The sequence below is a fragment of the Siphateles boraxobius genome, unplaced genomic scaffold (genome assembly GCF_051911475.1).
Source record: "Siphateles boraxobius isolate OS27281-9 unplaced genomic scaffold, OSU_SipBor_1 56, whole genome shotgun sequence".
NCBI lineage: Eukaryota > Metazoa > Chordata > Actinopteri > Cypriniformes > Leuciscidae > Siphateles > Siphateles boraxobius.
In genome coordinates this window covers 5,656,659-5,684,147 of record NW_027509182.1, presented here as the reverse complement: position 1 = coordinate 5,684,147, position 27,489 = coordinate 5,656,659, and the positions used below count along the sequence as shown (strand labels likewise).

Genomic DNA, 27,489 nt, shown 5'->3' with positions numbered 1-27,489 from the left:
TGCATCCAGGCACAATGTGTAATGGATTTGGTTACAGTACATGTCTACTGAAAAGGTAAGAACTGGTTTGAGAAAAAGTCAGTGAGTGTAAAACCCACATGTTTTTTTCCCCCTTTAAAAGGTGCAGAAAGCGATTTCTGAGAAACACTGTTGAAAATGTCCCTTGCCATTCGCTCATCATCTTCGCTTTATTTTTCTTTGCTTCTGCTATGATAAAGAGACATCTACTCTTGAATTGCATGTTCGTGCATTTTGGGGGGCGGAGCAATGAAGGGAGGGGTGTGTTTGTTTGGGTTGATTTGAAATATAAACAGTGTTCAACAATGATTCTAAGAAACTGCTTACTGCACCTTTAAAAACCCACACATAAGGCAGAAATTATTTCCAAGAAAGTGTTCAAATTTCTTGGAATTACAGTGGCTCCAAAAAGGACACTTAAGCCACGCATCAAAATATGTGAAATGTCACTGAATTAGATAACTTTTCACAAAATTAAGTTAGGATTAATTGATTAAACAAGAGATACTTTAGTATATACAGATATACTACAAAATGAAGGCATAAAGTGAACACATTGGAGACCTTGAGGTTGTCAAATGTTAGTGGAACATGTTCATAGCTAATGTGATGAACTACACCCCTGGTTACTCTGCAAGGACACCTATGTAAACTTCATACAGCCAAAAACAAAATACAAAAAATAAACAAATAATAAATACAAAAAATAAAACAAATATAAGTAAAACACACAAAAATATATATTAAAATTAAAACAAAACAAATAAAAGTAAATAAAACATAAATAGACAAGCAAAACAATACAAATAAATAAAACAATAAATAACACAAACAAATAAATAAATATGTATAAAGTGAAGTTTATTTGAAGATGCAACTGATGGTAAGAAATTCAGACCCTTTCAGATTCAGAGTTTTCTGTCTTTTACTGGTTCGTCAGCAGTTATTGTAAACAATTACCTTCTTTAGACAGATAAAGTTCCTTAAACTTGGCACGCTTCTGGTTGAACTCCATCTCCAGCTGTTGTTTGAGCTTCAGGAAGTCGATTCGATCCTGCTCTTGCTCGGCCGCGTGCTGCTCCAGAACTCCTGCCAAAACAACACATCGGCCATCGGTGCCACACATTCACAAACATCTACACCTCCAACCTCTGAATAGCACTTTAGCCATGTACACCCAAGAGTAAAATGTGTGTAAATAATGCATGATAATGGGACATTTTCAATGGCAAAAAGAGAGACTGAGATAACCATGCTTGCTTGGATAGATATAATGTAAGTGTTAGATAAGGATAATGCAAATTCATTTAAAGAACTGAAACCTATAGAACCAAAACTACTTTCTTCAGTGAAAATCCTTAAATCTTTGTAGACAAGCAGTATATTATCAAAGTAAACATGTACAAACTCTAGTACCAGGTCCAAGCCAGTACAGCCATAATAGTCAGTCAACCACAAGTCTGTCCTGACAGATCTCTATCATTGAGTTTTTACTGTTGGTAATGTTAGGCCTAAATACAAGATTTTACAAAAACATATTTGCAGTGAAAGGCTTTTTTTGGATTTGTAAAAGATGACAACACCCAAAGCAACCACAAGCCTTTAAGGATGACAGATTGTTATCTGTATATGAACTTAACCTACACCAAAAAAAAAAAAAAATGTAGCTCAACTGGATCAAAGCAGCAAGTGTCTGCATAGATTTGCTAGTAATGGAGTGCCTCCATAAAATCTCACTTGAGCTATACCTGATCATCATATTTTGAAAAAGAAACGGCACGTTATGGAGGCTGAGCACAAATAATGGAAAAAAAGATTATGTTTTCTCATCAGTCCATCTAATCACAAACTTTTGTAGTTAAAGTGCTTAAGTAGACTTATGCAACATATTCTACTTCATATACTTTGAAGTATGTCCCAATAATGGCATGTTCTAAAAAATGTAACACTTTTTGTCAGTGCAAGGTAATGCTTGTGGCATGTATACATCAATCCATGATTAAAATCAATATGTGCATCAAACCACTAACGTTATATTAAACTAAATGCACGCAAACAATGTCATCAACTGAGCAACATTACAAACAAGATCCTGTAGACATATTAAATCACTTCAAATACATTAAAAACACAAACCACATTCTGTCCTGATAGTCTAAAAACACTGTCAGTCCAGCTGTCATCTGCTGATCACTGGATGCAACATCATCATGTTGACCATATAAACACTTTTCTGTGTTGCGAAAGATCAGCATAGCTTATGTTTTGTGCAAGAAGAGTTCTGTCAGAATCATCGACATATATCAAGAATTAAAGCATAATTTGAGAACGTTTTAATAAATATTCAAATAGAGGTGTAGGCTATCTGTCAGCCGGTTGACTGTTGCTGGCTAATCCGTGGACGAACAGGCCGCAGGCCTACAACGAGCATAGCTAAATCAGCACAATAAACCTCTCTTTGTGGAGAAAGACGCTTACCGTCATGTTGAGGCGGCCGGGTGGATCCCGAGGCCTGCTCGGCCATGGTTTCCCGGGACTGAGTTTAGAAAAGCGGCTCTCTGAACGGAAAGTGAGAAGCGCCCAGCAGTACAGGCTAATAGAGACAGAGCAACGTCATTGTAGAAATAACACGCACTGCGCATGCGCACACCAAATGGGCGGAGCTATCTTGACATTAGGTCTGCGTTATTTCGATTAATTTATTTTATAAATGCAATTTTATTTATACTATTTGTACTGTATATGTGTATAATTTATCATTGATTACATATATTAGTAGTATTTGTAATAAATACATTAATACATTTTTCGTTTAATATTTAGATGCAAAAATAACAATGTACTTGAAAAAAGTTTATTTATAAATAACAACTCACACATCATTCAGGAAATTTTACACAACACAGCCCCAATAAAAACAACCAACCAACTAACCAAATTGAAAAAAATACTGAATGCACCTACAGCTGGAATTGCCACTACGATAGATAGAACGATAGATAGAACGATAGATCGATAGAACGATAGATAGATAGATATAGATAGATAGATAATCTAACCCATAAGTGAACACACCCATGCTAAAGTTGTCTAAAAAGAGGAATAAAAAAATCATCTTTTGGAAATTGATCTTAATACCTTATTTAAAAAATTCTACGTAGAATTCTACTGGCGACACCAAATATCACCAGTTTTTTTTTTTTTTTTTTTTTTTTACTAATAAAGGTTTAAAAATCTTTACAAAATAATCTTGAGGTACAGTGAAAAAAAGATGCAAAATTGTTGTTTTTTTCTGGTGCACAAAATTCACAGGTATATGAAATAAGCTAAAATCTTTCCAAAACATGTTTAGAAAGATGAAATATTTTGTAAGACACTTCCTCAATTTTGTTATTGACACAAAACTTATTAGGTAATATCCAAGCTTTGACCCAAGATATATTACCAAATAAAGAAGACCAAAAGAATCTTGCTGCAGGAAAAGACACAGAACAAAGATCATTTCCTATATTCTTATTGGTACATTTTTGTTTTAAAACATTAACATTATCGATTAAAATGTTACCACAAAGATTGTCCATATTGATCTCCACTGAATTAGAGTTCCTTAAGAGTAACATCACACTCTTTGGAATCACGTCAAGAACATTAGCAAACTCTCTTGGTTTAACTGGTAATTAAAATTTTTGTAGATAAATATCCATTGGGATCAACCAATTGTCTTACTAATATAATCCCTTCATTGAACCAAGTATTATAGAATAGTGATTTGTTTTTAGTATGTCTTTGTTATTCCATGTGAAATAATGCAGTGAAAAATTGTGCATCCAATTTCCATGCTAGCAGGGCATGTCTGTGAAAACTACCCCTTGCTCTTTGGTGTTATTACCTCCTTTTTTAAAAAAACATGGCTTTTTTCCCTCATATAAAGTCATAAAGTATCTTATCTAAATCCTTAATCACCTTGGGAGTTAGCCTACATCTAATGATAAATATATAAATACAGACCTTGATAATAATACCCTCCCGAAAATTGATATATCCCTCATTAACCACAAATTAAATTTCGTTTTTGTTTTCTCAATAATTGGTTCAAAATATAGCTTTTACATTTTTTTTCTCCAAATTACTACCCCTATATGTTAATTTGTTTAATTGGGATGTTCTCTATTTCTGTAGAGGAGCAATCTTTAAGGGGAAACAATACTGATTTATCACAATTCATGTTAAGGCCTTATACAGCAGTGAATGCCTCAATACATCTAATTGTTTTTGGTACTTTGAAATCGCAGTCTCGCAGTATTCACTAAAACGTCTTGGTTCCGTAACTTTGGTTTCCGGACATAAAGGGAACGAGTATTGCGTCTGCTATGCTATGGCGAAACTCCTTTTTCTCAGATTATTGAAGCCTTTTTATAATATATCGCAGTACTGTAACAGTACAGGGATCTACGCGCTTATTGGCTGAGCAGTGGTACGGGCAGCTCCCACCAAGCCGAGCGCAGAGTCCGCCAAAAGGGTGCAGGGCATCTGCCTATAAGCAGAATCAATACAATATACAATGCAATGTTTATTTATAAGGCACAATTTAAAAACAACTGAAGTTGACCAAAGTGCTGTACAAGAAAGAGAGAGAGGGAGAAAAAGACTTTGTAACAAAAAAACACAAGCTGTAAAATAGGTGTAGGCCTAATTCTAAAAAGTAAAATTATAAAACAGCAAACTATGGTCTCGCCAAAGGATTCAGGTTAATTCGACTGAAGCGACATACTCCAAGTCATGTAGCACCATATCACGGCCTTGGCTTGAGGATGACTTTAGAGTCGTTATTATTAGTCTTTGTTATTAACACAAAACTTATTTGGCAATTTCCATGCTTTGACCCAAGAGATATTACCAAATAAAGATCAAAAGAATCTTGCAGCAGGAAAAGACGCAGAACAAGGAGCATTTCTTATATCCTTATTGCTGCATTTTTGTTTGAAAACATTAACATTATCAATGAAAATGTTGCACAGATGTCGCCAATAGATACACCACAGGACCACACCCATGAGGCCATGCCTCTGTTGGAGTATGCTCTGACGGCGATGGGGCATTGACGGCCCAACGTAGCGTAAGCCAATGCGATGGCATCCACTATCCAGTGAGACAGTTTCTGCTTCGTGACCGGAATCCCTTCGGTGCGCCCACTGAAGCATACGAACAGCTGCTCTGACTGTCTAAACTGGGCAGTGCACTCCATACTCTTAGGGCCAGGACAGGGCAGAGTAAGTTTGATTGATGCTCGTCTTTAGAAGCGTGAAGAGCCGGCAGTGAAATGACTTGTGTTCTGAATGGAGAGAGCACTTTCGGCACGTACCCGTGCCTTGGCTTGAGGACGACTTTAGAGTCGTTAGGCCCAAACTCAAGGCAGGAAGCGCTGATGGAGAGCACTTGCAAATCGCCCACTCGCCTTACCGATGCTAACGCTAGCAGGAGTATGCTCTTAAGTGAAAGTGGCCGCAGCTCAGCCAACTGAAGCGGCTCGAAGGGGGGCCCTTAGGGGGGCGATAGGTCCCAAGAGGGTATGGTATGAGGATGAGGGGGATTGAGCCTCCCAGACCCTTTCAGTAAGTGAACAACCAGGTTGCTTCTACCCAGTGATTGGCCGAACACGGGAGCATGGTATGCTGCTATGACTGCCACATAGACTTTTAACATGGACTAGCAGTATTTCACAAGAAATAGGGTCTTGGTACCAGGCTGCCCACCATTCGGAAAAACAGATCATTTAAGGGTGTAAAGGCTTCTCGGAGACAGGGATTCACATAGCCTTAGAGATAGTATTCAGGACTCTTGCTGGGAGGTCCATAAGTTGACGTTGAGGGGCCATACATAGAGGGCCCACAGCTGTTGTTGAGTACTTTTGTTTTTTATTTTGTTCGCTATAGCTGTGCCCTTGATCTCTGTCGGATTCAGCCACAAGTGGCACTCCAGCAGGTCCAGGTCTGTAGTGCTGTGGAGGTCACAGAATGCGGCTGGGTCAGGTCCAGACTTATCCATAGACCGGAGGAGTTTGGCCTGAAACACCTGGAGGACTGCCATGGTCTAGAAGGGCGGAGCCCGCTTGGCCAGAAGACGCGTAGGCCGAAGTTGGGCTGAAGTTGTCCTGGAAGGCCCCTTCTCAGCGAGCAGGGCTGTACTTCCCAGAATTGCTAGCGCTCCTGCAGGAACCATTCGTCCAGACGGCTACGTGTGGGCTTCTCTGGGGCAGACCACTCGAGACTGAGCTCCTCGGCGGCTTTGGAAAGGACGCGGAATAACTCGGTGTCCAGTCCAGCTCTGTTTTCGCTCTGGTCACTAGACGGTAAGGGGGGGTCATCCACTGAGCCTGACCAATCCTCTGCATCAAAAGCGGCCGATAACATGGTGTCACCATGAAGGTCCAGAACCTCCAAACGAGATGAGGCCGCTCGTATCACATGAGGGGCGCTAGTCTGCGCAGGTGAAGAGCATGGGAGAAATCTCTCTTTGAGGAGAGAGTGAGGCACGCGGGATTTGCGCCGGCGTGAGCTCCCTAATATCCAAAGTTTCCTGGGAGGTGAGAAACGGGACAGCTCGAGGGGCAACAATTGCGGCACGGCCTCCGAGTGTGCTGGATTATTTTATAATTTTTTATAACACTGCATTATTTTATAAAAGGCTTCTGTGAAAAAAGAGTTTCCCCATATCGTCTAGCAGAGGCAATATGAGTAAACGTTTCGAAAGTGAACCTCTAAAGGTCTATACCACAATAAATAAAAAGAAATAAAGCACTGAGGCAACACCTATTACACCATTCTAATCGACATAGAAACTCATCTTTAAGATGACAGCGAATTGGATTCAGTTCTCTAAAGAATAGCAGAAGTACTATTTCTGTTTTACACCATAGTTCAGTCTCTCTGAACTCAACTCAGACTTCAACTCCCCAAACCATAGTCGATGTACAACTGACTAACACATTTCTGAGTCACACAGCTTATGTGGAAGAAGGGTTAGTGGGTGGGCACTGGGCAGAGGAGCTAGAAGTTCTGAAGAATTTACAGATGTCTGTGACACATCTGTAATCCCCACTTTACAGAATATGTGCAAGACTGATGTGATCTACAACAGAGAAAGGTAACTATGTTTTATCTCATTATTTTGATTATCACAAAAACATGTGAATAGACATTATAGAATAGCTGTGCATGTAACACTTTATGTCAATAGTCTATTTTAGACATTCTACTAATTATAAGTAACTTATGTCAACTAGCAGTGTTGACTGTTTAATATCTGCCAATACTTTATTGTGATGGTTCACCAACAGACATTCTACTGACTATAAGTAACTTTGCAACTATATGTGAACTTATTCTACTAACCCAAACCCTAACCTAACAGTCTACTATTAGTCTAATGAGAGTTAGTTGCATGTATGGTTATAGAATGTCTAAAGTGAACCATCAAAATAAAGTGTAACCCGTGTACATTGCTGCAGTTTTATTATGAAAACATAAATTCAAATAAAGTGTAAAATACAAGTTAATAGCATTTTCAGTGTGAATACATAAATATATTATACCAATACTTGTTAAGTTTGTGTTTATCTTAATAGTTCATTAATATGTTTAAGACCATAAGTTCATCGTGAGATGTATTAAGTCAATATGTTTTGCATTCTATTTCCTCGCATAATTATTAAAATAACATTTTGGCTTAGTTTGATGTAAACCTTAAGGATCCCTTGTGTGAATCTGTACTTGACCAAATTAATATAATTACTTTTATAAATAACTGTCTATCGGTTAGTTTTTGTTTGTGAAGAGACTGCGCATAACTATTACGATAAATTAACTTCTAAGAAGAAGTCAGTGAAGTGAAACTCACTAAGCCAGTGCTAAGAAAAGAATGATGCAGGAAGTCGGTTAATCATATGTAAAACTTGTGCCTTTGCAGGATGAGTGCTGTGAGCATGATAGAGCTAGAAGGAAATGTTGTATTTATGTCATAGATCGAGATAAATCTGAAATATTACTGTATTCATTCCCACATTTTGATTAGTTTTCTGCCATTAAAAAATAGATTGTAAAAGCAATTAGAAGAATATTAAAACTAAGTTAACACTCTCTACCCAGGAAACACAGCTGACTGGAAAACAAGAAACTTCAAGCATGTGCCTGAACACTGCTGAAAAGAAGAAGTAGCTGGAGTTTAAAGTATGTTATTAATTTTAGTATGAAACTAAATGCCCTTTATCTGTTAGTGATATCACTGAATCGGAACATTTTCTTTGTTTCATTTCACAGATGGAGTTCTTACGTCAATACTTCTGGACCATATTACTGCTGGCCATCATTCTGGTGTCTTTAGTGACAGTTATAATTTTCATATTCATCAATGTTTGCATCAGTAAAAGAGGTAAATCGCATCTGACAACTCTACAGAGCTTCTGTTCAGCCACACAACAATGTAAATATGTAGAGCATTTAATGAGAGTGGTTAGCCACAAAATTGTTGTGAAAACTGCAGAACACTCTCAGAGAAAAAGGTACAAAAGCGGTCACTGGGATGGAACCCTTTAAAAAGTTTCTAATTTGTAACATAGGTACTAATGCACATTTGGGTCCAATACCTTTGAGGTACTAATATGCACTCTTTAGGTACAAAGGTACCTTTTGAAAGGGTACTGCCCCAATGTAACTTTTTCTCTGAAAGTGAATGAAGAACTAAGTGATTAAATATATAAACCAGTAAAACCGAATTATTGTGAAATATTACAACAATATAAAATAACTGTTTCCAATTTTAATGCATTTTAAAATGTAAATTATTCATGTGATAGTAAAGGTGATTTTTTAGCAGCCATTATTCTTGTCTTCAGTGTCACATGATCCTTCAGAAAAAAATCCAATATGCTGATTTGGTGCTCAATAAATATTTCTTATGATTATCAATGTTGAAAATGTTTGTGCTGCTTAATATTTTGTGGAAATCATAATATATTAGGATTCTTTGATGAATAGAATGTTTAAAAGAACAGAAATAGAAATTTGAAATAGAAATCTTTTGTAACATTATAAATGGCTTTAAAAATGATTCTGTGGTGAAATAAATACTACTAAGTAATTTCTACCTAATTTCTACTTTGTTCAGGCAATAATTTAAAAAGCAAAGTAAATTCTATTTTAGTAGCCTACTCAATTTGAGCTCGTAGAAATAAAAGCGTATCAACGTTATAAAATTAAGTAAAACTTACTTGCTGATACTGGTGTTCCTATTATGCTCTGGGGCATGAATAATTAATAAGGTTGCATTTTTCATTGTTGCTGTATTTACACTGTTTTATAATTGCTTTTGTTGTTAGGTTTAGTAATTTGCTGTTTTGTGACATCCAATGTTCATTTTCTACTCAAAATGACACATTCATACTCTAAAATGATTAAAATGATTCATTGAATGTTACCGGTATTGTGTACCAAGTATTAAAATCTCTGTGTTCTGAACATGTTGTCTACACATTACCTAATGTTTTATTTACTTAGATTTCCTAAAAAATAACCTTTAATAGCATGGCTTAATTCAGTGGTATATTGTTTGAGTAAAATGTACTATTAAAATTACTAAGCAAAAATTACTCAGCAAACTTTAACTGGCCAAGTTAAAGTTACTTATTTAATTTTACTTAATTCCATGTGTGAAATTTTATCTGCGTGCAAAAACTTGCAAAACAAAAATTAAGTAAATTTTAGGCTACTTATTTTTTTTCAGTCTGTCCCTTTTTGCTCAGTAGAATGTATCCATACTGAATAAAAGCATTAATTTACCCACCTCATATATATATATATATATAGACATATGGAAAAAACATATTCACGTAAGAACCCCATAGCTTTAGTTTTTACACTTTTTACAATAATATTATTGAAAGGGAAAACGTTAGTTAATTTAATAATGCAATATTAGTTTTAAGGAACTTATTAGAACTTATTCTAATATAAAAGGGGGTTTGAAGTAGATGTTTGAAACCGACATACAGCTAGAAGAAACAACCATTTCACATAGAGTTAATCTTACTGAAAAATAGGCTGTGCGACCACTTCCTTATTATGACAGTTTGACTGTTATGTACCAGTGTTTGATTAATTTTATTTCACATTTTTCATGTCAATCCTTCAATTTTTGTTTGCTCTTTTTCTAGTTGCTCGGTACAGTACACAAGCAAAGTCAAATCATTACGATGGCACAAATTTGAAAAAACAGTAAGTCTGTCAAGGTCATTTAAGTCCAGATTTACTCAAAATCATTTATTATACTCAAAAATGTGTTCACACTAAAATAAATGACTTTTTCCATTACAGGGACAACCAAGTTTGTCACATAAACCTTGAGAATGAGAAACCACCCTTACCTTCCAGAGATCAGTTCAAGTCCGTGGATTCTGGTCAGTTTGGTTTTTATAGATGCGTTAATTTACTTCACTCTATAGCCCTGCAATGATACACAGCTTTTGTAACGTGTCTGAACTCAAGAGAATGAGAAGTCAGGGGCGGGTGAGATGACTTTCAAAAGCTTTATTTAAACTTTCAAAAAAAATAAACAGAAAAGGCAGCTTTTCAGATCCACACAGATGATCCGCAATTTGGTAGTCTCATGTAGCCAGACCATCAGATTGACGGTAGAAGGTCTGGATTTCATAATAGATTTCATTGGCTATAGAACCACCCAGAGGCCCTCTGACTGATATGTAAAAGCAACTACAGCTCATTTAATTCAGCGTCATGTTCGGGGGCATGAAAATGTAAAGTCAGTGTTTCTACAATAACAGACAAAAAAAATCATTCATTCAGGAATATCATGCAAATTTACTGCAGCAATGCCAATGGCACACCAGTCTCCAATTTGGTTTATAAATTATAATTATATAATTTACAATTATATAAATTGTTGACCCTGATAAGCATTCATTGTCACAGTTGTAAACACAACGAATTCCTTCTTCCATGAGGGGGATTGGTGTAACGATGGCTTTGTTTCCAGAGGAACTGTTAAAGAACGCAACACACACATCTCCCAGAAATCCTGTAGAATACAATCAGTCGGATGATGACTTCACATTTTGTGTGCCTTAAGCATCAGATGTTAAGCCAAAGGTCCATGGGCATGACGTTTGAAGCTGAGACTAGCGTGTTGGTATCTTTCATGCAATGGAGCCACTGCAGGGAGGCTTGGTCCGAACAGAGAGTGAAGGCTTGTTCCAGGAGGCAGTAACGGAGGTTGAGGACCACCTACTGCAGGGGTGTCCAATCCTGCCCCTAGAGTGCCCCTGCTCTGCAGAGTTTAGCTCTAACCCCAATTAAAACAGGCACAGGACAGTGGCCCTTCAGGAGCAGGTTTGGACACTCCTGACCAACCAGACCACTAAGCATACTTTCTAGATGGTGCTCTATCTTCCCTCTCTGAGAGCTTACGGTGAGGTACAGCACCGGGCGCTCCTCTCCCTTGACCACCAGCTAGAATATGGCTCCCAGCACCACGTCCAATGTGTCTGTCTGCAACACAAAAGGGAGATTAAAGTCAGGAGAGTGAAATAGCAGCCTGTCACATAGAGCAGCCTGGGTGAATGCCTGCTGGCATGGCTCTGTCACTGGACCGGATCTGGGTCTCCCTTTTTAATGAGATCAGTCAGGTGATGTCTGAATAATTAAGCATAAACCTATAATAACCAGACAGCCTTAGGAACTGTCTATAAAAAGGACACTGGTGGAATCCTGTGACCCATACATAGCCAAGAATTACTTCCCTCAAAACTGTGATGAAGTGGACTCCATCCACAGCTGTACAGCAGGCTAAGTCAGCCCTTAAGCACTGAGACATCGTTGGCCATGTGCAGCAAGTGAGAGGAGGTCTCGGCCTTGGAGATAGTAGACCATCCTGGCACAAGGCAACTCTTTCTCAGCGTCGAAAACTTGTAGTTGAGGAGGTGTGTCGGCAAGAGCAAGCAACGAGATGTGAAAAGGCTATCTCCCAAGCAAAGCAAGCGCAGTGGACAAGATGGTAGGGAGTAGAGTGGAAGTTCTCTTGGAAGGCGCTGTGGGGCATGGAAGCATCTCAAATTAATTTCCTGTTACGAGCCACCAATAATGTCCTCCCATCTCCAGTGAACCTCAGCAAATGGTTCGGAGAAGATCATATGTGCCCCCTCTGCTCATCTCCAGCGAACCTAGAGGACATCTTGGTTGGCTGCAAGATAAGCTTGACGCAAAGGCGCTATACTGTACATGGAGGCACACCAGGTGCTGAAGTATCTTGCAGCGTCATTGGACTCCAGATAAACCTCCAACAATGCCTTACCTCTTCCGTTATGATTTTGTGCACCAGTAAAGGGGTTTGTTGGGGAAAGGGCAAGAGAGGTCAACGTGAAGACCCCAGATACTGACTAGTTGGGTGGAGCTTGTTATTGGAAGCTTTTATTTGACCTGAATCAGAGGCTTTGTTTCCCACCCGAAGTTGTTGTTTGGCCTGTCGAAGTTGGCTGTCAAGACTTAGTTGGTAGATCTGCCACCAAAAATCTTAAGGACTTAGGAATCCTAGGCCAAGCACGTCAGCAAACTGTTAAGGCCCACTCCAGTGCCACTGAACAAGCGAGTCGATGGCTCTGGATTAAGAGGAGGGACTTTGGTTGGGCCCTGTGACAACAGAGGCACAGAGTGGGTTAAAAGCAGAGGGGGGCCCGTCTGGAATGCCAGATGTTGCTGATGAGTCCTCCGGAGGTGTCATGGGCATTTATAATTGAAACACCAAGGAAAGAGTGTGCCCACCTGATGACCCCAATGAAGCCTTGTATTTCTTTCCCTCTATCCCTTTATCCTCCAAATCTGTTCCCCACTTATCTCAGGAAGCTGCAATAAAAGCAAGGGATATTACCATCTAGTCCTGAAATATAACTCTCACATCCTTTTTGGTTTTAGGTCTCAGGTGGGCTGCAATCTCTGCTGTCTTATTATTTTGGGAAAGAATAATACGCAGCCACATGGTCCTCAGCCTGGTTGATGGCCTGTGTCAGAAACATCAGGTGGTGGCACTAGACCCCTGGATACGAAGCCACATGGTCCTTAGCCTGCTTGATGCCCTGCATCAGCAATGTCGGGTGGTGGCACAAGACCCACTTGGTCGTAATAACCCAGTTCATTGTTATGGGAAAAAGGAGACGGGAACCGGCGAACATTCAAAAGATTTTAATAAATAAATAAACAAATACAAAATTAAAGTAAAGGCAGTAGTCCCTGACGGACGACTGCTGCCACATATAATAAAACAGAAACAAAACATAAAGTCCAGGGCTGTCCTCTCTTGTTCTTCACCGTTGTCGCTCCTCCTTTTATGCTTCCGCTCCTCCGTGAGAGATACAAGACTGGTGCGTCGTGCAGTTCTCATTATCAATCATACCACCGGCCTTGCACCGTTCTCTCATGGCCCTTGGCCTCGTTCTGCTCACCACATGCGTCCCTTTCAGAATCTTAGTGATGAACTGTTTCAGGACCACCAGACCGATGATCCCATCAACGCTGTGGGGCTCTGCTCGTAATCATCTGAGGTGATTGTGGTGCTGCTGGGCTATGACGAATGGCCGGCCGCTCTCCCCCAGCTCAACAGACTAAAAGCACTGAAGATGTTGCTCTGGGGTGTGGCCAACTTTCTGTAAGATGGGCTACTTGAGGTCACCATATACCATGAGGTTCTGCATGGGAAGCTGTTGGGCGACAACCTGGGCTTCCCTGGACAACAGCAGGATGATGCGCACTGGTCATTGTGTGTGCAGCCACCCACATGCCACATGGGGAGCAATGGACACTGTGTCTGGAGCCCAGCCCTCCTGGCTCATCAAGTTCCGCAACATCTACAGATCCTCCTCGGCCCGGAGGAGCAGGCGGAAGCGTTCCTCTTGCTCCATTCTCATGTCCAAGAGGGCCTGATGAAGTTCTCTTTCCAGCACCATGCAGGTGTCTAATCTCTCTTCCCATCCCAGGAAATCAAAACTCCAGTTTGGTGGCTTTTAGTACACATGTATTACATGCAAGGGTACTCCTAAATGTTGGGGGAGGGATCTTTTAGCAGATATACACATTTTAAATTGACAGTTTTTCTTTCCCAGAAAACTGATCAATAAACAATATTGGTGACTTATGTTTCACTCAGGGGTGTATCCAATCGTTTATCCAATCAAATGCTTTCTAGAATGAGAATGGCCTTCCTTCAATACCACCCACCTCTGACTAACAATTGTTTATTGTGGCCAGTTCATGGCCATGACAAAAAGAATCAACACACTCACCACGCTCTCCCAGCTAATTAGGTGATGAGACCTATATATCAATCCAAAAATGCAAAAAAGGTCTGCACTCTAAAATTAACAAACGTTTTGGCTGATGACAGCAAAGAGCCGAAACGTTTGTTAACTTGACCTCCTGTTTACAATAAAATATTTTAGAGTGCAGACCTTTTTTACTTTTCATGACAACAAATTTAAAAAATAAACTCTTCATTACGTCATATTTTTTCCTATTTAACAGGAAAAAAAAGAAAGAAAAAGTTTTGCTATTCATACTTTCTCTCAGCATATTACAGTAAGCAAAAACCCTCTGCAAAAGAAACGTAACCAATTTGATATCATGATTAAATTTCCAGTGGATAACAGTTATGAGGATGTGGAGCCCGTGCCGGACTATATTGAGGTTGAGGAGTCAACACCTTCTGCACCAAAACAATCCATCTTCACGCCACACTACACCACAGTCGAGAAAAAAAGCCAAGACCAAGAGAGCGAGGATTATGATGACGTTGAAACCCCTGCTAACTGCGACAGTGAAGATTATGATGACATAGGGTAAAAGACGCAAATCGACAGTGGCTCTACCTACAGCTGAGACACATGAGAAGGCCTAGAAACCAGCTAACATATTTCCTACAAAGTACTATTCCACATTATTTAAACAGAAGCAAGTACTAATAGCATGTAACCTGCGTTTACTTTCATTTATGTAAAGCAATCTTTCACTTCCCATTAGAAATGCAATACTTCTTCCAAAAACGTCATTTTCTGTTGAAGTACCATATTGTTTGGAAGTGGTTGTGCAAAGATTTTGATGAATCTTCTTAAAATAATGATTACTATCTTAATGCCTATAAATGAGATTTGCACTGACAAGTTTCATGTCTGATACTACAGTATGCATTTTTCTTTTCTCCCTGTAAATCTGTGAACTAAATGCTTTTTGTAAAACAACACCACACAATCAAGCAGTACTCAAACTTTTTACATACATTTATTCTTAAAAAAAAGAAAAGAAAACAAGTAAAATGGTGACGATCAATAGATATTTCTCTTTCACAGCTGCTCGATTTGTGATCGCTGTTGTGCAGGGCAGCAACAGCAACATAGCAAAAGTCAGTTCTTTTTTTTAAACCCATGCCCACAGTCAGAGGAGCATTATGGGCCTTGCAGACATTTCGAGGCAGATGATTTCTGTGCACACAAACTGCAAGTGTCCCTTTTGCTCGGTGAATAGAGCTCATGTTCTTTTGTACACAAGAGAAACAAGTAGAAAATATATTTTCTTTCTCTTGCTCTCAGAGATGTCCATTAATCGGCAGGCACACGGGTGCTGAGACTAGCCTCCTAGTCGCTGACCCTCACCCCAGGCAAAGCCTCCTGGACGCTCCTCAGGGAGAGGGTTGTAGTTGGCATCTTCCTCAGGTGTATCAAAGAGCATCTTACTGGAAAGGTTGAAAAAAATGGGATTTTACTTCAAAGCAAAGAGTAAAATATTAACTAGAGGTTTTTATTTGATTGTTTTTGGGATTGAAAGAATAATAATGGCACATTGATGGTACACCAATCAACAATTTTTTTGATCAGCACAATATTATGTTTTTGAAAAGAGTCTCTTATGCTCACCAAAGCAGCATTTATTTGTTACAAAAAAATACAATAAAAACTGTAATATTTTGAAATTACACTTTCAAATAACAGTTTTCTATTTTAATACATTTTCAAATGTCATTTATTTATGTGATGCCAAAGTTATCATTACTCCAGTCTTCAGTGTCACATGATCCTTCAGAAATCATTCTAAAATGATGATTTTCTGCTCAAGAAACATTTCTTATTATTATTATTATTATCAATGATATTATCAAAAATTTTGTGGAAACAATGATACCATTCAAACATTTAAGGTAAGATTAAAAAGAGAGAGAGATATTCAGACATTTATTCATCAAGGGTGCATTAAATTGATCAAAAGTCACAGTGAATACATTTTATAATGCTACAAAATATTTCTATTTAATAAATGCATTCATAAATTTAATAAATGCAAATAAGTGTTGTTCATTGAACTGTCAATTCATCAAAGAATCCTGAAAAAAAAAAACATCACCATTTCCACAATAATGTTAAGCCGCAAGACTGTTTTCAACATTGATAATAATAAGAACTTCTGTTACCTGAGGACCAAATCAGCATATTAGAATGATTTCAAAAGAATCATGTGACACTGAAGACTGGAGTAATGATGCTGAAAATTCAGCTTTGCATCACAGGATTAAAATAACATTTTAAAATATATTCAAATAGAAAACAGTTATTTTAATTTGTAATAAAAACAGTAATATTGTGAAATACTGATTAAATAAATGCAGCCTTGGTGAGTATAAGAGACTTCTTTCAAAAACATTTTAAAAATGTTATTGTTTCAAAACCTTTGAGAGGATATATTGAAAGCCCCTTGACATTGTGAAGACATTATTACTCACAGGATAGAGGGTGTCCTCAGCCATCTGCCGCCACCTGGTTGGTTGGGAAACACATCCTCTAGAAAGTAGTACACGTGTCCCACTGCAATGCCTTATATTAAAATGACAGAACATATAAACTTACAGTGATGCATACAACAATGTTTTTTTCCACATGAAAAAAAACATTACCTCATATTAAAATCTGAATTGATAATGAATCAAATTTGACCTCTTTGTTGTCAAAGCGTGTCAGCACAAGAAAAGTGAATAAATCTAACAAATCACTAGAAGTTTCTACCTAAAAGGTCCACAATGATGGAGTTTCCCAGCAGCAGAGAGAATCCCATGAGCACCCATGGGAGGAAGGGCGCCTGGAAATTCAAAAGGCCAAAGAAATTCATGCGCACGTTTGGGTTCCTCCTGCTCCAGATATACACCAACATGATGGTAAAAGCCTGACCTAAGAACACAAGATTCACAAACGTGCCAAATATCTGCACAACTATTAAGAAAATCACTATGTATTTGAGCAAAATTTAATACAAAGGCAATGTTTATGTTTAGAAATCTTGAAATAAGGGAATATTGTATGTATATTTGACAAGTTTTAGCTGTTGTTTCTTCACATGATGTTATTAAACGCAAAGTGACGTCAAACAGATCATCTTTCATGGTTGTTTCTATATTTGTTTACGTGTCAAGGTTCGATTGAGAGAAAACTCATTTTGCATTCAGCAGACTTGCAACCTTTTTACATATAATTAAAGCATGTTAGGCTATTATATGTTAATAAAAACACCTAGATTGGAACATTGCCTTCAATGCAATATGTATGCTCAACTATTACCATTTATTTTACACTTATTTTATTTCAATTCATGTCCTTTTATTTACGGTTTCTCCTTTCCTTTCTTATTGTAATCCATGAAATCCAATATTTTTCTCCTTTTTTAATCTTACGATCTTAAATGATTTTAAACTTTTCTGTTTACATTTATTTTATTATGCCCATGTACACTTAAAGAATTTGGTATAGAAACAATATTCATGCTAGTAAATTTTACAATTTATTACAAAGGAATGCCAAGTAACACATGGATTTTTTTTTCAAGTAGAAAGACTGAAACAAACTTTGTTGCATTATTTATCTCTGTAAAGCTGCTTTGAAACAAACTGTATTGTAAAAAGCGCTATATAAATAAAGGTGACATGACTTGAAATAGTATTTTCTTATAAAATGCGCTCCAAAAATCTTCAAAATAATCTTCGATTTGAATGGCATGGCAGCAGCTAAGGCTAATCTTAAGGCCTGTTCACACCAAGACCGATAAATTAATTTAAATTAAATTATAATTAATTTATTAATTATAAAGAAAAAGGACAACTATAATAGTGTCCACACTAGCGGTTGATATTGTTCTGTTTATTTTAAGTGCACGCAGTAGCGTGCATTTTAAAGCAGGATGTATTCTGATTGGCTGTTAGTCAAGTGTTTGTATCGTGCATCAGGTGAAAATAATTGTTCTGAACGTGTGAAACAACAATATCGTTCCTCTGTCACATTATTTCGTGTCAACAGGCCTTGATGGCAATGGTGAGTTATTTTACCACAAATTATATTTTCTACAAACTGTATAAATAAAATTATTCCAGATATTTTAAATGTATGTACAATAAAAATTCCTCAGTTTTTTCTGATAAGTTCTTATCAAACAAGAGTTTACCACGTAAAATTATGTAGCCTATGCAGGGCATTTCGAATGATCATTGTAAATAAAATGTGCTAATTAAATACATAAACTTGCCTACATCGACATTTTAGTCAGCCCTTTTTTACATCAATTGCTGTTCAATACAGATAAATGTGTTTCTCTATTGAGAAACGTGAAGGATACAGTCATGAGAAGGCCACCGAAGAGGAACATAAAGACAAAGTCAGCGGTTCTCCCTCTGAAGGATCCCTCCTCCAGCATCCGACAGTACCGGTACCTGTGAGACTCCAGTTAAGGAGCTTCAGACTCTATCTCGTATCTCTTACACACACTGCCAACTTCACAATCTACTGATTTACTATAAATATATTATGTTTTAATAAGGATACAAAAATATCATGTTGAATAAGAAGTTGAACCCAACCGGACCAAAAAACAAAAAGTTGGTTATTAGCCGCCATACCTATGGACACACACACACAAACACACACACACACACAAATAAATAAATTAGAATCACATGCTGCAATATTAACCCAACATAGAGAGATATAGAGTGAAAATGTATCATAGTTATATGCAGTTTATATAAGGAGTCTGTTAAAAAGATCTCACTGATTTATTTACATTGCATTACAACTAGAGAAATTGCATGTTTTTGTTCAGTGTGGGCTTCTGAATAAAAGTATGACATTCTCAGTATAGCATACTATATGGTCTGATGTATCAAAGAGTACACAAAATAGACATGGAAACATCAAGGTTCAATAAACTCTTACAATTTTTTCTGACTATTATTGTATATGTCAGGCTTTACATGGACACAAATAAAACAAGGCACTAAACTCTTCAAAGAAACACAGATAACACTTGCCTGATAATTCCTCAATATTAAATCTGGGTTGAAGTAAAGCTGGAAAGGTGTGATGAGTTCTAATTGCTGTGAACACAGAGTAAACATCACAGTCAGATACGAGTGACATGTTGTAGGTAAACAAACAGTGCTTAGTGTTACATTAATACTACACTCAAATAATAACTCAAATAAAAAGTAAAGTTACTTTTAGCAGCTCGTTTGAGGTAAGTCAATTAATGTAAACATAGGAATTAACGTTAAGATATGAAAATGCAGATAACGCAACTGGAAACCAAACTAAGTGATATGTAAACCTACACCCATTACACGTAAGAGGACTTAAATACACATTTTACAGGCGGGTTTTACGTAAACGTGTCCTAATAACACCACAGCCAGTCTGCCATAGGATACCAGCTGTGTTTCAACTGCATAGAGACGAGGCCACCGATGACAATAGCGGTTAAGACCCCAATATTCGTCCAATTTACTTACCACGGCTGCTGTAGTGAGTACGCAGGCGGTGGTATAAGCTCTAGTAACCACAGGAATCTGTAAATATTCCTGTCGGATTGTCTGGTATGCCATTTTTTGGAGAGACAACGCGGCTTCCGGCACCTTCTTGACACGTCATCACCTGGGCAAGCAAACGAAGGAGGCGGTTTTAGTTTGTGATGTTTCCAATTGGTCAGCACTTTGTAAATTCACTGCTCGGATTGGCCGTCTAAAGTGTCGATCATTGCGTTATCCCGGTCATTTGAAGAATGGCATTTTTTGATTTGTTGGTGAAGATTGTCCATAAACGTATGCAAATTTTGTAGTTTATGTTGACAGTTTCAACTTTGGTCTAACTATTCATGCGTTATATGGAAACTAAACAAATATTAGTCACAAACAAGACTATATTTTTAGGATCGACTGATTTAACAAAAGGTTTAAAGTTAGTTACAGACATTAATCAATCAGGTGATCTATAGCTACAGTGAATTTGATTAAATTCTTGGGATAAATGTAGCGTATTATCTCAAAAAGAATATCTTAATAAAAGAAAAAAGAATTTCCCCTAATGCTGTCATGAAGTGAAACATATCATCCTCTTTTTTCAGAAATGTGGTCAGATATTAATATAGACCATATAATTTCAAATAAAGTCAAAGAAACTCACTTTATAGTTAATTTATATTATCCCTGTGATTACTTTATTAGTATATTTAAAGAATTTTAAAAAAGTTTTTCGGCCATGTTGTTCCTGTACAGATGAGTCAGAAAATATCTTACATTTATTGTCAGTTGCTTAGGCCTATACAAATTTGTGTTGGTCCCAAATTTCATTATTTATTTTTGATGTTTTTTTTTTACAAGTTTGTTACAATAACTTATACAATGCTCTTGTCTGTGAAATGTGATGCTGATGAAGATAGACAATATCATTAAAATTCTTATTTCTTATCATTAAAGTTCTTATTTTATTTGGGAAATATTATATACACACAGCACAATTTATCTCAGTTGTACCAAATGGTTGACTGTTTTCTACTGTTTTGTCACTTCAATATCGACAAAAGAACCATCGCTGTTAAGACATCTCTGCTGCTGAAAAAGATAGGCCTAATAGATGTATGACTGACTTAAGATTATAAGATTTGTGGTGTAGGGCAGGCTATAAGAAAAATAAAATGTTATGCTTATTATTATTATTATTATTATTATGATTATTCTTTTATGGTTATTTCTATAATTAATCTATTCAAATATATATATTTTTTAATTCATTCATTTATGAATGATCTTTATGATATCTTTTGATATCATATGTAGCCTACTACATATTCATATACTAGGCCTATTCAAACCAGACATTTGTTTCACCTCTGCTCTGAAAAAGTACAGTACATGGTGTAACTTCTCTAAAAGTCTGGTCTAATATCAAATGTCACATGAGTTTGTGGTTTTAAGTAAGGTAAACAGAGTATAAGCATAAAGTCCAGACATGTTGAAAAGGCTTATTTGGCTTGTTCTGCTTCTATAGTGTTAAAACCTCAATGTTTAGTTTTGCTTACAGATAATAGAGGCCAGAGCTGATTCTTAGAATATATATATTTTTTGGCATGATTAACATACTGTTCCTGATATGATCTATAAATATTGGCAAAGGCTCATTTATTGCTCTGCTCTTGCATCTAGCTCATTTCTCTCTTCCTTTACTCTCCTGGCAACATTAGTTTAGATATTTAGTTAAAGACTTTCTTATTGTTACTTTGTTATAGTAAAAGCTGATTATTATTAGGCTACAAATGTATCTGAATATTCATTGTTTTTATTATTCTTTATTCTTCTTCTTCGTCTGACTGGATCTCACTGCATCAATTTGTATATGCATATTTTGCAGTAAGCTAAATATGACAATACTGTTTCAATCAATAGGTGTTTATTTATCCATAGTTTTTAGCTCATATCATTCACAATGATTGTTGGGATTGCGGTTCTTTCCCTCATTAAAGCCATTAACTACACAGAGTCTACAGTAGTATATATGTCTTTTTGTCCGATTTTCAAATACTTTTTGCTTCAAATCAAAGTAATGTTGTGATTCACCTGGTTTGGTTGTTTATCGAAGACCTTGTTTAAATCCATATGGGAAAAACGCGTCACAAACCAATGACTCATGGGGTTGTTTCAAGCGGATTAACTAGCCACAATGTGTAGTACAACATAGTAAGTCAATGGGGCAATTTTGGGCAGCTCCTGCCCCCCAGGGGTGCAACTTTTACCCCAGTGTGAGGTATGTTCTTACAGAGCCTGTCAGCCTCTTCAAATGTGATAGGCCTACATTACACGTTTCTTCAAAATCCTCGCTCAGTGCTACAAGTCTTCAAATTTCGTTGCAATGTTAAGTCTATGGGATTTTTTTACCCAATTTTTTGCCCCTGGGTTAAACATCGTAGGCTACCCCCATCTTAGAAAAGATACAGCACACCTCTCCTCAATAGGCCGCACGATTTGACGCCGTATTCATTGGTCTGTAATGTCAGTATGTATTTATTATAACATAGTAACAGATAGTTATTATAGAGTTATTATAGAGTTCTTAAAATATTTAGTAACGAGTGCCTTTAGTACGTAGTTTAATTCGAAAAATCTTCTACGTGTAGTGTTCAGACCATTGCGCTCCCAATCAGCAGGAGGCGATACTGCACTTTCAAACGAAATCTCAGTGAGTGACGCATGAAGAAGGTTGAACTGAGCGCGGGCTGTACAGATGGCAGAGAGCGGAGGTAAAACGGAAAAGCTTATTTATGTTATTTTATATGTAATTCTAGGATGTTAGAAAACATTTAGTACATTTACATGTAGATACATGTTATTGTCATAGTTTTATACGACTATTCTTTGATATTTTGATCAACAGCAGTAATTTAGCCCTTTGAAACTACGACAATGCTAACAAGCAATCTTTCATATGTGTGTGTATATATATGTGTGTGTGTGTGTGTGTGTGTGTGTGTGTGTGTGTGTGTGTGTGTGTGTGTGTGTGTGTGTGTGTGTGTGTGTGTACAGTACAGTACCGGTCGAAACTTCAGAAACATTTCTATTTATAATGTTTTTGAAAAAAGTCTCTTAAGTTCACCAAGGCTGATTTTATTGAATCAAAAATACAGGGAAAAAACTGTAATATTGTATAGTATTATTACAATTTAAAATAATGGTTTTCATTTTAATATACTTTAAACATATAATTAATAACTTTGATGCTAAGATAATAAAAGTATTAATTTCTTTAAAAAAAAGATCTCAAGCTTCCTCAAGCTTTTGAACGGTAGTGTATATTGTTACAAAAGGTTCCTATTTTAAATAAATGCTGTTCTTTTTTAACGTATTTTTCATCAAAGAATCCTGAAAAAAATATTTAGCAGCACAACTGTTTCCAACATTTGTAACAACTGAGTATTGAATCAGCATACTAGAATGATTTCTGAAGGATCATGTGATAGACTGGAGTAATGATGCTGATGAAAATTCAGTTTTGCATCACAGAAATAAATTATAAAGTATATTAAAATAGAGAACCATTATTTTAAATTGTAATAATATTTCACAATATTACTTTTTTTTCTGTATTTTTGATCAAATAAATGCAGGCTTGATGAGCATATGAGACTTCTTTCAAAAACATTAAAAATAATAATTCTTCCAAAATTTTGACCGGTACTGTAATATATATATATATATATATATATATATATATATATATATATATATATATATATATATATATATATATATATATATATATATATATACACTGCCGTTCAAAAGTTTGGGGTCGGTACGATTTTTAATGTTTTTAAAAGAAGTCTCTTCTGCTCACCAAGTTTATTTGAATAAAAATACAAAATTCAATATTGTGAAATATTATTTCAATGTAAAACAGCTGTTTTCTATGTGAATATATAGTAAAGTGTAATTTATTCCTGTGATCAAAGCTGAATTTTCAGCATCATTACTGAAATGTCACATGATCCTTCAGAAATCAATATAATATGCTGGTTTGCTGCTCAACAAACATTTCTCATTATTATCAATGTTGACAACAGTTGTGTACCTTTTTTTTAGGATTCTTTGATGAACAAAGTTAAAAACAACAGCATTTATTTGAAATAGAATATTTTGTAACATTCTAAATGTCTTTACATCTCACTTTTGATCAATTTAATTCCTCCTCGATGAATAAAAGTATTGATTTATTTTATTTATTTCCCCCCAAAAATAAAATAAATATTCTTACTGACCCCAAAGTTTTTGAACTTTCTATTCATCAAAGAATCCTGAAATAAAAATGTAAATAACTGTTTTCAACATTGATGATAATTAGAAATGTTTCTTGAGCATCAAACCAACATATTAGACTGATTTCTGAAGGATCATGTGACACTGAAGACTGGAGTAATGATGCTGAAAATTCAGCTTTGATCACAGGAATAAATTACATTTTACTATGTATTCACATACAAAACAGCTGTTTTACATTGAAATAATATTTCACAATTTTACTGGGTTTGTTTTGTATTTTTAATCAAATAAATGCAGCCTTGGTGAGCAGAAGAGACTTCTTTTAAAAACATTAAAAATTAGGGGTGGGGGAAAAAATCGATACAGCATAGTATCGCGATATTTTCTGTGGCAATACTGTATCGATACACGGGCGGTAAGTATCGATCTTTTATTATTTAAATCGCCCCCTAAACCCTCATTCACTAAGTTAGGCCTATTCCCTAGGTTAGTCCACTAATATTGTTCACTTGAAGGAGTGAATGAAAACGAATGAGCGAATTCGGAAAGCCGTTGAGCGTAGGCTCGATAAGCTGTACATTCCTTAATGCAGTGCAATGTGAGACAATGACGCGATCTGACACGCGTCCCATTTTCTCACAAAATCTCTACGTTCATTTAAGACTATATTTAAATCATTTAAGACTGCTCTTATGAGGACACTTGACAAAACGGACATTTTGGCATAATTTGTGTGTGTTATGGTTTGTTCAAGGTTTTGTAATGCATTTGAATAATATGGGGGACCTAAATTGCAATATCGCAGAATCGAATCGCAATACTTGCTGTATCGCAATATATTGAGAATCGCAATAATATTGAATCGTGCCCCAAATATCGCAATACTATCGAATCGTCACATTTTTGCCAATTCTCACCCCTATTAAAAATCTTACCGACCCCAAACTTTTGAACGGCAGTGTACAGTATAAATATGTATATATAAATGTATATGTTTGTGGGCTTCAGTAACTTGTCTCTTATCACTGTAGTTTCAGTGGGATCTGAATCCCTCCAGCTGTATGAAGCACAGTTCTTCGGCTTCACCCCGGAGACCTGCACACTACGAGTTCGTGATGCCTTTCGAGACTCTCTTAATCACATATTGGTCGCCGTTGAGTCTGTGTTTGTGAAAAGATTGTGTCCAGGCCATGACCCGCCAGCGGAGCTCCGACTGACAGCTCGAGAGAGCACACAAAAACTGCGACAGTTTTTACAGGAGCGCTTCGAAGTCATGTTTCAGCGCATGAAGGGGATGCTGATGGACCGCGTCCTCTCCGTTCCTCAAAACGTCCTTCTTCCCGATGACCACCTGCACCAGAAGCACCCAGAAGGCAAAGAAGAGCTCGCTAAACTGCAGGACTCCGTTGCGAAACTGCTACAGGCTTACGAAGCCGAGGTGTGCGCCAAGCAAGCGCTTCTCGCTGAGCTTGAGGAGCAGAAAGAAACGCAGAAACACATAGATGAAGTGCTGAGATGGATCGAGGAACTGCGTCTTTCGTGGAGGCGAGAGGGAATGGGAAGTGTCCAAGACAGCATCCGACACATGATGGAGACTGTGGGCCAACTGCAGGACGTCGTAGGAAAGATTAGAAAGCAAAATAAAGGACTGGATGAGGTTTGATGCTTTGTGTAACATTTGAAGAAGAGCTGTGGTGTAATAGCATGATCCATCCAGCAGGGGGAGACGGCGGGCAATCTATTCGGGACAAGAACATTAACATACATGTGCCATGATCAGTCCAGCTTCAAAGCAATACATTTGTAATCAGGCGATTTTGAAATGCAGTCCATCTCCCCTTCCTCAAAGTCGCTGGGTTTTCTCATTTACCATTCAGCGCCTTTGATGTTCAGTACAGTTAGATCTGCATTAGATTAACCCAAATGTCCCACAGGCCCAAACTGATGTGTCCAACAGCCTGACTGGCTTTAAACTTTACAGCAAGTTGTATTTTCTTTGAGGATATATTTTAGGGTATTTCCCTTGGTGTTCACAGGAGAAAGATTTTAAGTTCATATTGGCTTGTACAGGAGCTCATCGTCGCCACAGGAAGACCTAAAGTTTGTTCACCGTCTCAATCTTAAATACAGTACTTGGATTGAGTTGCAAGTGTAAATTTGGACAGCAAACATTAGAAATAAATGTAATAGACTAACTTGTTTTGGCCGTGACTGTAAATAACAATAAAATGATTTTTGTGTTTGTATTGTGCTGCATTTTTTACACAAATAAAATCAGTATACTGAAACACCATTTATTTATTTTATATTTTTATTATAATGGAATATATACATTATGTGTGTGTGTATATGTGTTTGTGTATTGTGCGTGTATATATATGAAAATATATAAACATCGTTAAAGCAAGATAACGTTTGAATATATTCTCTCAAAGAAATAGTTATCTCACAAATTACAATTGTGTTATTATTTACGCATCCTCATGTGCCAAAACCATGGTGTTATTTTTTTTGTTGAATGTAAGAATTTTGAAGATTTTTACTGCAACTGTTCCCTATGACAGAAAAAAATAATGTCAGAATTTAATATTTTATAATCTCAGTATAATTCTCTTCATACCAGTGTTATTTTTAGTATGATAGAAATACTATATATATATATATATATATATATATATATATATATATATAGCCAATATATCGTTTTTATTTTATTTTGTTATTTTAGTGCATCAAGTTAAAACATTTCAAGGATCTTTTAAATATTTTTTGTCAGTTATCATTTATGTTATTTCAAGTAGCCATTTTTTAAAGGTTTTAGTTTAACTATAATTACCCTGCTTCATAGTTGTTTTCTCAGGATGTATATATCCAAGTACATTTGGTATTGTTTATTTCTTAAAATATTTTATTAATTGTATTTTATCTATTTATACCTCTTTTTTACATTTAGAAAGTGAAAAAAATTCAGTGGATGACACATATAAGTACACATCTCTTAATATCTTCTCAGGTAAGGCCATTTTTCATGTTTTAAGAATGGTTAGAAATCAAGATAAAGATGATTAAGATTTGTTGGGAGTGTTCATCTTATGATGTAAACCACTTCTACATCATTACACCCAATGCCAGATGAAAACCCAATGACAATGCCATTCTCATGTAAAAATGAATCATATCTGTATTTGCTGGAGGGGATGCACCTAAACAAGGGCTGGAGACAGACACAGTGGATTAGAGGAGGGAGACCCCAACAACCTTCCCGGTTCTACGTCTGCCTCTTTCATCACTCATTAAAGCCGCATC

The 27,489-nt window shown here is 36.6% G+C and overlaps 4 protein-coding genes across 6 annotated transcripts in view; 2 read left to right on the top strand and 2 right to left on the bottom strand.

Annotated features, from left to right (window-relative positions):
* rabep1 (rabaptin, RAB GTPase binding effector protein 1) overlaps nt 1-2,658 on the bottom strand; it is a 29,027-nt gene extending 26,369 nt beyond the window's left edge. For 2 of the 3 annotated variants that reach the window (XR_013195655.1, XM_077206526.1), the window contains exons 1-2: nt 2,497-2,656; nt 979-1,107 (exon numbers count right to left, since the gene is read on the bottom strand). Coding sequence is in view for 1 of the 3 variants with exons in the window: in XM_077206526.1 (XP_077062641.1) it covers nt 979-1,107; nt 2,497-2,542 (175 nt within the window). In the remaining 2 variants the exon portion in view is untranslated. Of the gene's footprint in view, nt 1-978; nt 1,108-2,496 lie in introns of all 3 variants that reach the window. The other variant, XR_013195656.1, reaches the window with a different exon arrangement.
* A 4,272-nt stretch (nt 2,659-6,930) lies between these two features.
* On the top strand, nt 6,931-17,483 carry scimp (SLP adaptor and CSK interacting membrane protein). The gene is made up of 6 exons (XM_077206540.1): nt 6,931-7,161; nt 8,163-8,243; nt 8,334-8,445; nt 10,226-10,286; nt 10,386-10,468; nt 14,713-17,483. The coding sequence occupies exons 3-6, from the start codon at nt 8,334-8,336 to the stop codon at nt 14,913-14,915; spliced, it is 459 nt and encodes a 152-aa protein (XP_077062655.1). The 5' UTR covers nt 6,931-7,161; nt 8,163-8,243; the 3' UTR covers nt 14,916-17,483.
* On the bottom strand, nt 15,332-20,042 carry derl2 (derlin 2). Its single transcript, XM_077206539.1, has 7 exons — nt 19,888-20,042; nt 19,411-19,476; nt 18,926-18,999; nt 18,720-18,813; nt 17,123-17,318; nt 16,843-16,933; nt 15,332-15,801 (listed from the first exon to the last, which is right to left on the bottom strand). The coding sequence occupies exons 1-7, from the start codon at nt 19,978-19,980 to the stop codon at nt 15,696-15,698; spliced, it is 720 nt and encodes a 239-aa protein (XP_077062654.1). The 5' UTR covers nt 19,981-20,042; the 3' UTR covers nt 15,332-15,695.
* A 2,517-nt stretch (nt 20,043-22,559) lies between these two features.
* mis12 (MIS12 kinetochore complex component) lies at nt 22,560-26,427 on the top strand. The gene is made up of 2 exons (XM_077206521.1): nt 22,560-22,667; nt 25,215-26,427. Exons 1-2 carry the CDS (start codon nt 22,652-22,654, stop codon nt 25,844-25,846), a joined length of 648 nt encoding a protein of 215 aa, XP_077062636.1. The 5' UTR covers nt 22,560-22,651; the 3' UTR covers nt 25,847-26,427.
* The last annotated feature ends 1,062 nt before the right edge of the window (nt 26,428-27,489 follow it).

Coding starts and splice junctions, on each gene's coding strand:
- derl2 (XM_077206539.1), bottom strand. CDS start 19,980: ATGGCATACCAGACAATCCGACAGGAATATTTACAGATTCCTGTGGTT. Junction 19,477..19,887: donor TACTCACTACAGCAGCCGTG/GTAAGTAAATTG, acceptor CTGTGTTCACAG/CAATTAGAACTCATCACACC. Junction 15,802..16,842: donor CTGAGGACACCCTCTATCCT/GTGAGTAATAAT, acceptor CAACCTTTCCAG/TAAGATGCTCTTTGATACAC.
- scimp (XM_077206540.1), top strand. CDS start 8,334: ATGGAGTTCTTACGTCAATACTTCTGGACCATATTACTGCTGGCCATC. Junction 8,446..10,225: donor TGTTTGCATCAGTAAAAGAG/GTAAATCGCATC, acceptor CTCTTTTTCTAG/TTGCTCGGTACAGTACACAA. Junction 10,287..10,385: donor GGCACAAATTTGAAAAAACA/GTAAGTCTGTCA, acceptor TTTCCATTACAG/GGACAACCAAGTTTGTCACA.